Raw genomic sequence first — 16,642 nt, forward strand, 5'->3', positions numbered from 1 at the left:
CTTCAATTTTAATGCAGTCTCTCCTAGGAACTAGCATCTATCTATCCAGGGTAAACCTTCGGGTTCCAAAGCCCAGTTCCGTTGCCATGGCGACCCGCAGAGACTGACAAGTTTCTCCGCACAAGAGCTCAGCTCCAGGATGCGCGTGCAGCCAGGCCTCCCGGAAGGCGCCTGCGCAGTGTGGCTGTCAGAGCCTTGCCGCTGCTGGGGGCGTGGTCTGGAGGAGGATCTGGCTCCAGTTGCGCGTGCGCAGGTCCAGGCGGTCTTCCAGGCGCTCCCTCCTCTTTGTCCGCGACCCGGTTGCCAAGTACGCAGAGGAGACGCCACCCCCGGAAGCTGTTCCTGGGAGCGGAAGTGGCAGGTGGCTCGTTAGAGTGAGGACCGCGTGTGCGTTGCTTCTCTGCTCCTGCTCGAGCGGCTCTGGTGGGCGTGGGCTGAAGGAATGCGGACCCGTCTTCTCGGTGAGTGACAGTTCCTGGACCGTTCGCTGCGGGCAAGGGGCGGGGCTGCTCGATTGAGTGTCAGAGAGGTGGCTGTCCCAGGACCCAGTGTGAGCACTGCACATGCCCCAGTGTTTTTATTTCCTAGGAAAAGTTGGTGGGACCATTGCCAACACTCCCTGATGCTCACTTAGACCTGACAACTGTTGAGAACTTAAAGGCTTTGGTGTTGGACTTACAAATTTTATAATCATTTCCTTGTGGCTTTGGACAGGAAACTTCCTGTCTTCCTCCTGGAGCCTGCAAAATAATACAGTTGATACTCATCAGCCTCACATGCACTTTGGAAACGGCATGCATTTTGTTGAAAAAAATTATGCATTTAATTGAAAATTTGTTTGTTTTTGTTTTTAAGTCGTTCATTGAAGTGCTGGGGTGAAATTGAAATGCATTATTCTGTTCAGAGCTTTGTCTTTTGGGCTAAGTGTAATATTCGTCCATTTATCCAGTTAATGTTAGTGTACTTAAGTGCCCACCAGCCACTGTTGGAACCTTTTGGGGTGGCATGTAAGTGAGCAAAATAAAAGATATCTGTCCTGCAGAAGTGCGGAGCTTACATTCTGGTTTGACGAAGTTGAGAACGACAAGTCACAAACAGAACACAGGGGAAAAGAAATAAGTGATAAACGTGAATGCCGTGGGAGAAAGTGAGGTAAGGGCAATGGGGAGCCCGAGATGCAATTTCAAAATAAGTGTGTTAGGATAGGCTTCACAGAGTAAAGTGCCTTCAGCAAATACCAGGAGGAGCTGAGGGGATTAACTAGATAGATACTTGGGGGAGTAAAGCCCAGGTAGAGCTTGCCTCTTCCTATTGAGCAAAGTGTTCCAACGTGGAGTGGCCTGGGTCTTCATTGAACATCAGGCTTGTGTGGCTGGAGTGGAATGGATAAAGGGGCGGTGATATTAAGAATGAGTTGGCAGCAAGGCTCAAGTACAGTCAGGAACCTTGGAGCGTTTGAATCCTTTTAGTTGTTTGCAAGTGAAGGTAATTATCTACTTAATTTCGGTAAGATTTCACAGCTTAACCACAGCCACTAATTAGTATGTGAAGTTAATGACTAAAAGTAGACTTTTTTTTTTCCAAAATAGAATTTATTGGAGGTCTAAATGTAGCTGCGGTTCCCAGTAAGCACAGCGTAGATCAAGACAGATGAGCTCATTGTAGTAAATTTTCTGTTTGCTCCTACGTAGGGTTTTTGTGCGTGCAGAAATGCCCTGCTTTTGCCTCCCCCTAGGAGCTTTTCTAAATACAGTTTCTAACTGTTAAATGATGTTGCTGTTTGTGACAGTAAATCTCTACTCACGTGGGACTCGTAAGTAGTTGTGGCAAACAAGATGATTAAAAAAGGTACCCACTGCTTTAAGGAGCTTACCAACCTGTACACCAGATGAACACAGAATAAAATACAGGATGAAAAGGGATGGGAAGGTTTGCTAAGAGGACAGGACTCAGGAAGCACCAATGTCATGATGTCATTATGGTCATAGCTAACCTTTATTTCTCAGTTTAGATTTCCTTTGAGTTCATCTTGCTCAGCGTACAAAGGAGCGCGCCCGACTCACGATTTTCACCTTGAATGTCTGCTTTCTGTAGGATGGGGATTTAGTTGTCAGTTTTTTTATGTCTAACAAGTTTTATGTCTAACCATTTATTGGATGAATTGACTATGACATCATTGCCGAGCATGAACTGAAAACTTAAGCACTTCTCAGTTCACCATCGGGTGACGTGTGACACTCAGCGTTCCACGTGGTGGAATTTAGAGCTCTCCAGCAGTGCCATCTTTCTTTTCTCCAAGATAGATGTTTCTAGTTTCCTAGGCAGTTAGGGGTTTTGTTGTAGTTGATGCTGTCGTTAGGGTTTTTGTTTTGTCTACATTTATTTATTAGCTCTACATCGCTCTAACAAAACCCCTACAATAAGCAATGTAGTAAGAGAAGGGTTTATTCTGGCTTATGGTTTCAGAAGTTTCAGTTGGTGGTCAATTAGCTCATTGCCGTTGGCCCTATGGTGAGGCAGGACATGATGGAGAGTGCACGCAGAAAAAGGGCTTTTCACCTGGTGGCAGCCAGGAAAGGACAGAAAGGACATGGAGGACAGGGGTCCTAATAGCTACTCAGTAACCTAACTTCCTTCCATTAGGCTCCACCTCTTAAAGGGTCCCCTGCTCCAAGTAGCATCATGAACTGGGAACCAAACTTTCCTCTAGAGGGTTTTGGGGCAGCACTTCAGATCCAAACTCTAGCTTTGAATAGTAGGTGATGGCTTACTTCGATGATTGATACCACCAAGGTACCTGTCTCAGTGAAATGTCATCAAAGTGTATAAAGCAAACCTTGTAAGAGGCTAAGTTGCTGGCAACAGAGAGGCTTGGCCAGGCTAGTCTCAGATGATCAGACACCCTCCAGCCTGGAAGGTGGGTTACAAAGGGAATTAATTATAAGTGCCAAAAGGAGTTTGATTTGAAGTCACGTTTGAGGATGAAGTGGAAGCATGTTCATGAGTTTACGGTATGTGTGTTGTGTCTAATCTGAGAACAGAGAACTTTGGGGAGGAGCCAGGTGAGTTGCTATGGCAAAAGCTGCCACTCGCTGCTAAATACTGTTAGGTGCCACCTCTTAAAAAATCATTTGAAAGACCAGTATTTGAAAATAAGAAAAACATTGAGCCCCAGAATAAAACATATTTTCCAGGACATTGATTAAACTGTAAGGAGCAGAGCTGGAATTTATGCTGAGGACTGCTGACTGTCTAGGCCTCTCCCCTTTATTCCGTGTTGCTTTGCTTTGTAACAGTGTGCTGACATCAGCCTTCGCATTGTACTGGGTTTGTTGAAGTGTGATCAGATTTTCTGCAATGCTGTTTCACTCACTATAAAGGTGACCCTTGTAACCTTCCATTTTGTCTTCTCAGATTTTTAACTCAGTTTGACAATGAGCAAGCGCAGAAAGCTTCCGGCTCAGCAGCCAGCTTGCTTGGAGACCTTCAGCCCAGACATCCTCAATGACGTGTCTGAGCTCTTTGCCAAGAGCTTTTCCTACCGTAAGCCACTCGATAATGAGTGGCAGTTACCAGCTCCCACGGAGAGCTTCACCTGCGGGCACCTCGAGTTCAGGGCTTTTCTAGACTTGAAGAACTCCCTGAACGAAGTGAAGAACCTCCTGAGCGATAAGAAGCTGGACGAGTGGCACAGGCACACGGCCTTCACCAACAAGGCAGGCAAAATCATCTCTCATGTCAAAAAGGCCGTGAACGCGGAACTCTGCACTCAGGCCTGGTGCAAATTCCAGGAGATCCTGTGCAGTTTCCCCCTCATTCCGCAGGAAGCTTTTCAGAGTGGAAGACTGAATTCTCTGCACCTGTGTGAAGCTCCGGGTGCCTTCATCGCTAGCCTCAACCATTACTTAAAATCTCACCGGTTCCCCTGTGAATGGAGCTGGGTGGCGAACAGCCTGAATCCATACCACGAGGCAAACGACAATCTTAGGATGATTACGGATGACCGGCTGATGGCAAATACCTTGCACTGCTGGTACTTCGGCCCAGATAATACGGGTGATATCATGACCCTGAAATATCTGACCGGGCTTCAGGACTTCCTCAGCGGCATGTCTCCCATTCACTTGGTCACGGCTGATGGCAGCTTCGATTGCCAAGGAAACCCAGGTGAGCAGGAAGCCTTAGTGTCTTCTTTGCATTACTGCGAAGCTGTCACTGCTCTGATCACTCTTGGAGACGGCGGCTCTTTTGTCCTAAAGATGTTTACGCTGTTTGAACATTGTTCTGTGAACCTCATGTACCTGCTAAATTGTACCTTTGACCAAGTTCATGTTTTCAAACCTGCGACTAGCAAGGCGGGGAACTCAGAAGTCTATGTGGTGTGTCTCCGCTATAAGGGAAGAGAGGCCGTTCAGCCTCTGCTATCTAGGATGGTATTGAACTTCGGCACTGAGATGACCAGGAAGGCACTCTTTCCCCATCATGTGATCCCCAAATCCTTCCTTGAGCGACACGAAGAGTGTTGTACGTTCTTTCATAGATACCAGTTAGAGACTATATCTGAAAACATTCGTCTTTTTGAGAGCATGGGAACGGGGGAGCAAGAAAGACTGAATAATCTAAGGGATTGCGCTGTACAATATTTTATGCAAAAATTTCAACTGAAGCCTCTTTCAAGAAATCACTGGCTCGTTAAAAAGTCCAATATTGGTTGTAGTACGAACACGAAATGGTTTGGACAGAGAAACAAGTATTTTAAAACCTATAATGAACGGAAGATGCTGGAAACCCTTTCATGGAAAGATAAAGTAGCCAAAGGATACTTCAATAGCTGGGCAGAGGAACACACCGTCTATCATCCCGGGCAGAATTCCCTCCTGGAAGGGACTGCTTCCAGTCTTGAGTACCACTCGTGGCAAGTCTTAGAAGGAAAGAAACTGCCGAAGGTAAAGTGTTCCCCTTTCTGCGATGGGGAAATTTTAAAGACTCTCAATGAAGCCATCGAGAAGTCCTTGGGTGAAGCTTTGAGCGTGGATTCCAAGGTCAGTTCCAAGCAGCAATACCGCTGTTGTCCCGTCTTTTCGGAAGAGTCCGTATTATCCGAGTTGTTGAGCCTTACCAAGTGCCTTCCGGACGAACAGGGTGCGGAACCCAGTGGCCCAGTCAAGTGCCTGCTGGTGGGCTCACCGGCTGTCTGTGATCTCCAGATGCCTGCGCCACTGGAAGTCCAGCTTCTGGAGTCCGTCGAGCTCACAGCCTTCAGCTGTTCCTTGCTTCACGATGGTGACCCAGCCTACCAGCATTTGTTCTTGGACTGCCTGCTGCACTCACTGAGACGGCTTCACACGGGAGATGTCATGATTTTGCCCATCCTTTCTTGCTTCACAAGATTTATGGCTGGCCTGACCTTTGTCCTCCACGGCTGTTTTAGATTTATCACATTCTCTTGTCCCACGTCCCTGGAGCCCCTCAGGACCTGTGCCGTCTTGCTGTGCATTGGTTATCAGAACCTTCCAGATGCAGTTTTCCAGTTTCTACAGAATGTTCACGACCTCTTGAGCAAGCTGCTGCACCCCAGTGCCCCTCGGCAGGTTTTACAGTTCCTGCCAATGGAGGTGCTCCTTCAGGGGACGCTGCTTGACTTTTTGTGGGATTTGAACGCTGCCATTGCTAAAAGGCATCTGCATTTGATTATTCAAGGAGAGCGAGACCAAGCCATCAGCAGCCTTGAGTTATAAAATTGAGCATGGCATTGATGACATGCAGCCATTTTGTGACTTACAGTTTCCGATTTCATTTTACCTGCCCTATTTATTTAATACTTTTCATTTTGGAGAGACACCAATTTGTGTATTAAAGGACATTAATTGTGGAAAGTTGTAGCTTGTTCTGATGTGAAGGATATATGACTCATAGGCACAAGAGTTTCTGTGGTAGGAGCCGTGTACTGATTGATGGTATTTAACCCCTAATCATGTGACATCTGTATGTGTTCGAGTGACTACACGTTTGCTTGCATATACAGTTGAGTCAGTCTTATCTGCTGCAGACTTATATCCTGTGCCTTCATTCAGACTTTTCCCCCAACTGATTCCTCTCTTAGGCTGATGCTTTTAATGATCATGGTTATTATTCATGACAGGAAGTGAGTCACTCTCTGGCTTCACTATTTACCTGGAAGCACTTGACATGTCTGTGGATTTCAGGGATCTTCATACCAGATTGTTTGATATGTGCCAATTATTGCCTTTTGATTGGTGGCTTCATTTTCTTTGAATTGAAATGAAATACAGATTTTTTTTTGTATGACTTTTGCTAGCTATAACTACTACAACTAATAAGAAAGAGCAGCTTTAAGCCAAAACCAAAAGTTATTTTTGTACAGTGAAAAACTGTGTCTAGTACTCCTTTGTCATGAAACGCTTCCTTCAGCAATGTTGGCATTTTTAAGAAAAGATGGTTTTAAGGCTTGGTATGCAGTCTCCTGTGGGTTACACCGGAGTGTGATGGCGAAATGTAACCCTTCCAGAATGATGGCTAAACAAACTTTGTATCTTTATTGTTTGTTTTTGTTTTTTAGTATGAAAATAGTACCTTACTAAGATTATCCATGAGATAGACATTTTTATCAATTTCATTTGATTTCATTGAGAAATATGTATTTAATAAATAATGAACTTTTCTACCACGGTGTTAATTTGTCATTATTTTGAAATTTTATAAGGTACATAATTAGACCTCATATAAATTTTTAGTTACTTTTTTGTTACTTAAAAAAAAAATAGAAATATTCTGTCATGTATCCAATTAACAAATAGTTCATGCTCTGCTATTTCTGAGTTCCATTACAAGCCACAAATAAAGTCTTCAGCAGGTGTGTTTTATGTTTGTTTCATTAAAAGATAATCATAGTGGAAGTTGAAAGATATAAGTTTGGAAACTTCCAAAGGAAGGTTGATTGAGAATTAATGTTTCATTTCCTTTCATTTGCATTCATGAGAATGTACTCCTTCAATGTTATATTCATGGGAAATCTTCAGGAGAGAATTTGTACACGTCAGGGGCTGGGCTGGGGGGGCATGGTCTGGTGGTGAAAGTCTGAGGTGGTTTCTCTCTGAAGGAGCTTCCTTTCCTACCAGTGACTTGATGACGGTGGGTCTGGTTAGCTGCAGTCTACCAGGAGAGAAACTGCTCCTGGGAACTGGGAACGGGTTTGCTGCCGCCTTAGTAACAATGGGTTGGGTTTTGTTTGGCTTTTTTTTTTTTTTAAACTTATTTAACCCATTTAACTAGGATATAGATGGAAATTTGAGTTTAGGACAAAGTGAAACTTGCTTTTCTCTGTGTGTGTGGGTGGGTGGGTGTGGTTATGGGGGGGGTGGGGGTGGGTGTGTGGGTGTGTGTGGGTGTGTACATACATATGTGTTAGTATGTACATGTACTTTGAGGTCCTGGAGGCCAGAAGACTGTGGATCACTTGGACCTGGAGTTGTAGGTGGTTGTAAGCCACTTGATGTGCCTTCTGGGAACTAACTTCCAGTCCTCTGCAAGAACAGCAAATGCTCTTAACTTCTGAGTCCCCAAAACTTACTTTCTAAGACCATCAAAGATTGAATTTTTCAAAATACTAATCTGTATTGCAATATCGAACATTTGAACATGCTTAAATAGTCTATCATTTTTAGCATGATAAGGGGAGTTGAAGGAAAATGTCTTCCATAGGCTCGCATTGAGCACTTGATTCCCAGGTAGTGGTGCTGTCTGGGCAGGTCTAGGAGATTTGGCCTTACTGGAGAAAGGGCCTCACTGAGGGGCGGGCTTTCAAGTTATAAAAATGTGCCATTCCCAATATGCCCTCTGCTTCTTGCTTGCCATAGACATGAGCTCCAACCCATGCTTCCTGCTGTGACAGGTCACTATAAAAGGAGTTGCTTGGCCCCTCCTCACTCTCTTTAAGCTCTCACCTTTTCTTACTCTCCTCTGTAGCCCTCCTCCTCTCTCTCCCTTCCCTCCTCTCTCCACATGGCCATGGCCAGCCTTTCTCTTTCTACCTTCTCTCTTTCCCCTTGCCTTTCTACAATATAGCTCTAAAACCATAGACTGTCTCAGATCATCAAGGACCACTGTGCTTGAACAATGGGATAGGCTTTCCCCTAAGGAGCTGTCTAACCTCCTGCCTGAAGACCTTCCTGCATTCCAGCCGTGGACCAAACCCAGGACTCTCGCCCTTGTGACAGTCCTTTCGTGTCCACCCACCCAGCGCACTGGAACTCTGGTGGGATGCGGACTCTTGCCCACTTCCTTTATTCCCCCATGCTCACTGACCTGCAGCTGGTCCTTTTATCTGGCTGGGCTATCAGGTAACTGTGGGGAGGAGCATACCTGGCTATAGTCAGGTAACTCGGGGGATGGAGTCTAGCCAGAAGCTTGGGACATTGTGTGACTTATAGTCACAGAATCATGGAGTTGGGGGCTCTGTGGTGTCAGGCACCTGACTCTGGGAATGTGGCTTGATTTCCCATCCCTTGTAGAGTTTTCTACCGGGTCGCCTCATTCAACCAAATTAGGCTGCCTATCATAGTCCCACAAGTATATATTGGTTATATTTTAGCCAAGTATTACTCTTGATAGTTCCTCTTAAATCATTTCACTATTGCTCTTTTTAAAGGATTTATTTGTTTTTACTCTATGTGTGTGTGTGTGTGCTTACCTGCATGCATATATGTGCACTATGTGCATACCTGATGCCAGTGGAGGCCACAGGGAGGTGTCACATCTCCTGGAACAGGAGTTAGGGATGGTTGTTAGTCTCTGTGTGGGGTGCTGGGAACTGAACCCAGGTCCTCTGCAAGAGTAGCTATCTCACCAGCCCCTGCACATTTTTGATGTCCAAATGGTCCAATTTTGGTTTGGGGCTGTAAATGAAGGGCATCTACTTTCAAAATAAACTACAAAGATAGTATTATTAATTTTGCAAATTGTTTTTCCATTGTGATAGGAGACAGCTAGACTTTTATCTGATGATCACACTGCGTTTGTTGCAATACTTTTGGGGGGGCGCTGAAATACTTATGAAAACTGCTCTTATGTATGGGGGAATGGTTCACTCTGTATCACTTTAATTTCATCTTCAGAACTCACTTAAAATGCCTGTCCCAGAGTGCTTGTAATCCTAGCACTAGGGGGAGGAGACATGAAAACCCTGGGGACTGCCAGTCCGCCCACCAGTCCAGCCTAGTCAGGGAGAGCTAGATTAATGAGAGACCCTGCCTTGGTGATCCTGAGGATAGCACCCAAAGTTACTCCCTTCTCGAAGTCCCACCCCCACCCTCAGCATGAATACATATGTATTAAAAACAAACAAACAAACAAACAAACAAACAAACAAACAAAAAACCTCCCTCCCAGGGCCTGGAGACGTGGCTCAGTGGTTAAGAGTGTTCGTTGCTCTTGCACAGGACCTAAGTTCAATTCTCAGCATCCACGGAGCAGCTGACAACCATCTGTAACTCCAGTTGCAGGAGATCGGACACCCTCTTCTGACATATGGGCACCAGGCATGTAGACGGAGCACACAGGCAAAACATCCATACACATAAAATTAAGAATATCCTTATATATCATTGGGAAGTGAGGAGTATTTTTTTTTGTTGTTTGCTGACAATGGAGTCTAGGACCTTGTATCTGCTTTATAAATACTCTATCACTGAGCTAAGCTGTCTCTGGTCCCCATCTCTCTCTCTCTCTCTCTCTCTCTCTCTCTCTCTCTCTCTCTCTCATTCTCTCTCTCTCTTAATGACAGGATCTCCCTATATTTCATGTTTTCCTTGAACTTTCGATCTTCTTGCCTCAGCCTCCCGAACAGCTGGGATTACAGGCTTTTCCCAACAGAGCAGGCTGGAAGACCAAGTGTAATCCTAATAACTTCTTTAGGTCATGGTGGATAGTCTTCGCTACATCAAAACTTGACAGATGGCAGCTTCTTCAGTATGTGTTGAAAGGAATCTCGGATGGTTAAGGGATGTTTTTCATTCTGCTACTCAAACCCGTTTGTCTATCTCACCCTTTGGATGGACATTTTGCCCGTGTGTGATTTTTATTTTTGAACGCCGAATTTGTCTTTTTGAAAATACTGGTTTCCTAAGTGAGGCAGAGCTTGAAAATGTTGACATATTTAATTTCACAGTGTCAAAATTTCCATTTTCAAGCAATCACCAGTGATCTCATCAGAAAAATCTGAGCAGCACTTAGGGATGGCAAGCATTAGCTTTCTAAAATTCTCGGGTTTTTTCACCCGGATGCTCAGATTGTTACCATGGCGACAAATGCGGACACTTTCCTTGGGATGACAGCTTACTTTATCCATTTTTGAGAAAATGTCTGCCAGACACTCGAGTCTACCCTGTGAAAATGCGTAACTTGGGGCTGAGATGATCAGCTAATAAAGGGCTTGCTGTAAACTCAGGGTTTGTGCTCAAGACCCAGCACCCAGGAATATTCAAGGTGTGTTTGCGGGGAACATTTAAGTAAAAATGTTCCCTCCCCATGAGTACATGCTAAGACATCTGCTGGTTTGCCCACTTGAGTTTTCACAAAGTTTGACCATTAGCTCATGAATGATAAAATAGAATCTACTGTCTTGTGTTAGTGTGGAAACATACAGACTTTCACTTGATTTTTTTTTTTAAATACAGTTTTCATCTTAACAAAAGCACCCATCAGGACATCCAGCACTGCCGCTTAATTATTTCATAGGCGGCTTTGACATTTATTTTTAAAATAAGTTTCCAGGTTTCTGTCTGATGTTTTCAAATCGGTATCATAGATTGTCTTAGGGTTTTTATTGCTGCAACACAAACACAAAAAGCAGGTCAGGAGGGAAAGGGTTTATTATTTGGCTCACACTTGGAGGAAGTCAAGACAGGAACTCAAGCAGGGCAGGAACCTGGAGGCAGGAGCCGATGCAGAGACTGTGGTGTCATGTATGCTCAAAAAGCAAGTTTGGAAGGAAACTTGTCTGTATGCTTTGGTTTCTCCCTGGTCCCCCTCACAACAGTGCTCTGACACCTTATGGTGGTGGTGGAAGAGGAGGAGAAGAAAGAGGAGAAGGAAGAGGAGGAACAGGAAGAGGAAGAGGAGGAGGAGGTCTGTGTATTTGGAGCTCAAGGTGGTGATTATATTCGTGTTCTTGTCCTAACCCAATGGCAGTTTGGGCCACGCATGGCTGCCTGCCTCTTCTTGAGCTGTGGAAGGGTTTAACTGTTTTCTTCCCACTAAGTGTGTGCTCCGCTCTGTCCTAAAGGAACCTTTTACTTCTACTCCCCTGGGACATTTTTAAATCAGGGAGATGAGGAGAGTGGGGTCCCTGCCCTTCCTATAGCAGCTGTGCCTCTTCTGCCCGTGTGTCTCCAGGACTCCAGCCATGTTGTTTGAGAGTGAAGCCTGAGGGGAAGACAAACCCTGTAACTGCATACTCAGCCTCTGTCTGTCTGTTATGATTATAGGCGACTCCTCAGCTGTCTGTCCCTAAGGACTGACAAGCCTGTACGTCATGCCTCCCTGTCCCTTGTCTCTCCTCAGATTTAGGTGAGTTGGTTTTTACTCTAAAAAAAAAGCTGTTAACATATAATTTGTTTGATTTATTTTTAGTTTTTAGTTTTTTTAGTTTTTAGTTGTTTTTAGTTTTTAGTTTTTTTAGTTTTTAGTTTTTATAGTTTTTAGGTTTTTTTAGTTTTTAGTTTTTAGTTTTTAGTTGTTTTTAGTTTTTAGTTTTTTTTTAGTTTTTAAACGGTAGGATACCATTGTTCCTAGCAGTTTTCTAGTGAATTCAGAGACCGGAACGAGCACGCCCTTTACCTTCAGTGTCTTGGTCAGCTGGGATCCGATCAGCCTCCCCACCCTCAACTGAGACTGTCTGTGTTAGAACAATACATTTTGTGGTCACACTACTGGGCATTTGAAAACAGAACCTGGTAAGGATTCAACAAGAGCCTATGTCAGGTTCGAACAGAGTGTACTCTGAATAAAAATCAACTGCTAAAGATCATTTTGGAGCTGGGAGAGGAAAGTGTAACTGACAAACACATAAATACCTGTGTGACCTTGATGTCCTTCATTCAGTCCAAGGTAATGTTTATATATGCATATATATGCATATATATATATATATATATATACACACACACATATATTCACACACACATACATACACATATGTATATCATATATATCATAGATATGATATATTAATATATGACATGCTATAATGTATAGTAATGTAATATCATATATTTTATTTCAGATATTATTCAATTAAATTACATTAAATTACACAATTGAATTAAATATTTATCATAGCTGATATGCTTTATATCTTAAATATAAAATAACATTCAATATTTGATATTGAATATTATTTAAATATTAAATATATTATTTAAATATATATTTAAAATGTTTAGATCACGAGTGGTATTTGAACATGGGCTAAACACTAAAGGGTTGTTATTTTGTTAGCTACTATGATGATAGTTTAGGGTTTTTTTTGCTTCTTAGAGACACATTCTGATGTATTTGGGGTTGTTATGGTTTGAATATAAAATGCCCTCCCCAAGACTTCCGTGCTAAACTCTTGGTTCTCAGCTGATGGCATTGTTTTGGAAAATTCTGGAAACTTTAGGGGGTGAGGCTTAACTGAAGAAAGTTGGTGCTGTGTCCTTGGGGGTGTCTTGTCTCTAGCCCTTTACTGTCCCTCTGTGCTTCCTGTCTGCCCCGCTCTTGTTGCTAAGATGTTCTGCCCAGGAGTGGGACAGAGAAGCTGTGGACTCAAATGTGTGTCAGCAAAACAAATCTCCCCCTTACGTTGTTTTACCAGGGTTCATCTAATCACGGGTTCTCAAGGCTGAAGAAAGGGTATGTTTTAAAATATTCAAATACAAAAAAGGTGAAGAGAGATACATATGTTTTTTTTTTCTTTATTGAACATCTCCTGCATGGTATTACTATATGAGGAAATGGACAGATATATTCAAATTTCCTGCCTGCCAGATAGGTGGAATCTAATAAATGCTGTTTCACTTACACTGAATTTTAACTGAATTGAGAGGAAGATTTTAATGTTTGCGGCTCATTAAATGTCATACCTCTTCAAACTGCTTTGGGGCAGGGGGTGGGGGATCCAAATAAACAGAGGCATCCAAAGTGACATGATCAGGAAAGGGAGGGGACACAAAATACAGCACACTTTCACTGAAAACGTACAGAGCACTGTATATTACAGACCATATACCACCGTATATAGTTACAGCTAGACACCATAGAAACACCGGTCGTCTAAAGGTCTTGCTGCTACTTTTCTGCAGAAACAATCAGGAGAGTCTGTAATATCCTGTCCACCACGCGGTGGAATGACAAGTAGCCTGAAGTCTACAGGGACAGTTAATCATTGTCCCGATTGTTTTGATGAGCGTGCAGGACTGACAGGTTAATAATAAATCCCAGCTTGTACCAGGAAGGTGTCTAAGGAGGTGAGGTGGCTTAATTTACATCTTTGGAAGGTCCTGGCGATTTAATAATCTTCCTGCCTCATACATCAAACTAATACCCCGGAGGCTGAAAAGCAAAACACTTTAAATTGATAATCTGAAAAGCAATAAAACCCTGTCTCGGGTCACAGATAAATTGAGTTTCTGGTGGTCTTGATAGACCCTCAGTGTGCGTGATTTGTCTACATTCTAGAGCAATTCATGGCCACTAGGAGCTGGGGCTGCCATACTGGGCAAGCTGAGAATACCTTTCCAGTTGCCAGCCTTCCCAGAAGGGTCGTGACTGCTCTCTGCTTAAGTCTACGCAGTGAATTACATTACCTTCATGGTCAACTGCAAATTGATATAGACCTCAGACGTACATGGTTTTGAGATGTAGTTCTAAGTGGCTGTTTTCAACTGAGTGTTAACTATCCATTCTGCCCTTGTAGTACACGTTCTTAAAAGAACAGATGCCGTTTTGACTCGTATTTCTTTTTCTTCATTTGAGATAGGGTCCTGTAACGCAGCCCAGCTGCTCTCTGACTTCCGGTGTAGCTGAGGATGGATCATCTTGAGGTTCTGATCCCCTTCTGTGGACCACCACACCCAATTTATGCCGCGCTGGGGGTTGAACCCAGGACTATGTATGGTAGGCAAGTGTTCTGCCAACCGAGCTATACCCTCAGCGTTCTAATTCCTTAGTATGGATGTGTTTAACTGGCAAGAGGGAAGGGATACTGAAAGCTCAGAAATCCGCCTGCCTCTGCCTCCCAAGTGCTGGGATTAAAGGCTTGAGCCACCACGCCCGGCTTGGAAAGCTTTCTTTTGATTGATACACTTACGGGAAATGCCACCATCCCCGACGACGGTGGATTGTGGTGGTTTCATGAGAAGGGAAGTAGAGTTATGCAAGTCCAGTGTGCCTCCTCATGTTAGTTGCTCCACTTGCCGTGACATAATTACATACAGTAACTAGACTGTAGCGTGTGATGGCTGATCATTTTGCTAGTGCCGCTGATAATTTCAGCTGGCTCTTTTGGGATGCTTAAAGTACCGCTGTAGGAAATTGGCAAAACAACCTTAAATTGTTGATGTTAAAGCCGTTCTGCTTCTGCTCGCTGCCGCCAGCTCCTAATTTTTATTTTATTTTATTATTTATTTATTTATTTATTTATTTATTTATTTATTTATTTATTTATTTTGCAACAGGGTTTCTCAGTGTATCCCTGGCTGTCCTGGAACTCACTCTGTAGACCAGGCTGATCTCGAACTCAGAAATCCACCTGTCTCTGCCTCCCAAGTGCTGGGATTAAAGGCGTGCGCCACCACGCCTGGTTAGCTCCTAACTCTTAAGTCACAGCTGTAAGGTGGGGCACACATTTTATCTGGTCTTCAGAAGTGCTCTGATCTGCACTGAATAGCCTTCAGCTAATAACTAGATCATATACCCAACTCAGAAATAAGGAAATACTTGTCACCCCAACTACTCCTGGGGTGCTCCGTTGTCTTGGTCAGAAATGCAGGTGGGGCAGGTAGAAGAGGCTTTAGAGCAAAAATCTCCCTACCTCCTCCTCCTGTTATTCACTTGGCAAACATCCATGGAGTGCCCTGTGCCTGTGATGGGCACTGCCTTAGTCCTGGAATGTAAAGACCACAGACGCATGGAAGCAGCCCTCTAAGGCAGTTCCTGTGGATGCTGTGACGGGTCCCTGTGGGCTCTGCAGCTTAACAGTCCCCAGTGGAGGATAGCTTCCTGTTCTGAAGATAGTAATGTAAGGTCACAGGGTTGGCAGGGCTGGCTGTGTCTCTTCCTGGAAGGTCTAAGGAAAATCTGCTTTTTGTTTTGAGGTTTTGTTTTTGTTTTTTTTTCAGACTTAAGACACAATCTGTGTTTCTTGGCTCAGAGCCCCTTTGCTATCACTTCTGTCCTTGCGTCACCTTCTTCTGTAACTCCTCAGTAACTGCCAGCCTCTCTTAAAAAGATTCTTATGATTAAATTCAGACCACCTCAAAATCCTTAATCAAATTGGCAAAGACCCGCTTCCCGCCTAACTCACAGCATCCAGCAACGAGGATGGGGTCCTTTTAGGTGTTTGCTAGTCACAGATTTGGACTGTGAACTATCCTGTTGCTCTCTGGCTGGATACCAGCGATTAAATATCTTAGCCTTCTGGAACCTCAACTTTCTTATCTGCAAAATGGAGTAAATGCTACCCATGGTGCTATCTGATGCATGTAGGGGTTCAGTGAATGGGAAACTTCCATCACAAAAGCACGTGTCCTCAGTCCTTTGAGGACTTCCAAGTCTAGTGGAGAAGATGGGCAGGCAAACAGATAACCATGCATCCACGTGAAGGGCTGTGATGAGCGCCATATTTGTCTCAGGCCACAAGAAACTCCAAGAATGAGAAGGTGTATTAGTCAAGGTTCTTCAAGGAACAGAATTTAAAGAATGAACCTGTCTTGATTCATATGGAAAGGAGACTTATTAGAGTGGTTTACAGGCTGTGGTCCAGCTCGCTCAACGATGGCTGTCTACCAACGAAAGGTCAGAGAATCCAGTAGTTGTTCAGTCTACGAGGTTGGATGTCTCAGCTGGCATTCTGTATCAGAAGAATTCAGAGTAGGTTTTAATGTCGGTGAAGGGATGGACTTGTTAGCCAGAGCAATAGCAAGCAAGGTAAAAAGAGAGCAAGCTTCCTTTTTCCATGTCATTAGTAAAGGTGGCCTCGCAGAAAGCATGGTCCAGATTAAAAGTGAAACTTCCTACCACAAACGATCTGGATTCAAGGTGGATCTTCCCACTTCAACTGATTTAATCAGGAAAAAAAAAATTCCTTCACGGGTATGCCCGGCCACTTGGGCTTTGGTTAATTCCAGATGTCTTGTCTTGACAACCAAGAATAGCCATCACAGGAGGCAAAGCAAAGGTTTCCTGAAGCTACTGCGGCCAAGAAATGTCAGGTACTAGAAGGTCATGTATTTTAATATTGCTGAGGTCCTGCCTTCACTAAAGAATAAAAAAAGGAATCTCCTAGTCTTGAAATACTGTTTAATTTTCTGGGTCTTAGAGCATATGTAATTTAACAAGTTAGCACTTTATACATTTGTGGAAT

At 43.8% G+C, this 16,642-nt stretch overlaps 1 protein-coding gene across 1 annotated transcript; it reads left to right on the forward strand.

The window, feature by feature from the left end:
• Positions 1 to 334: 334 nt before the first annotated feature.
• On the forward strand, positions 335 to 6,688 carry Cmtr2 (cap methyltransferase 2). The gene is made up of 2 exons (XM_021170562.1): positions 335 to 461; positions 3,415 to 6,688. The coding sequence occupies exon 2, from the start codon at positions 3,435 to 3,437 to the stop codon at positions 5,736 to 5,738; it is 2,304 nt and encodes a 767-aa protein (XP_021026221.1). The 5' UTR covers positions 335 to 461; positions 3,415 to 3,434; the 3' UTR covers positions 5,739 to 6,688.
• The last annotated feature ends 9,954 nt before the right edge of the window (positions 6,689 to 16,642 follow it).

The sequence above is a fragment of the Mus caroli genome, chromosome 8, assembly GCF_900094665.2.
Source record: "Mus caroli chromosome 8, CAROLI_EIJ_v1.1, whole genome shotgun sequence".
In the NCBI taxonomy this organism is placed as follows: domain Eukaryota; kingdom Metazoa; phylum Chordata; class Mammalia; order Rodentia; family Muridae; genus Mus; species Mus caroli.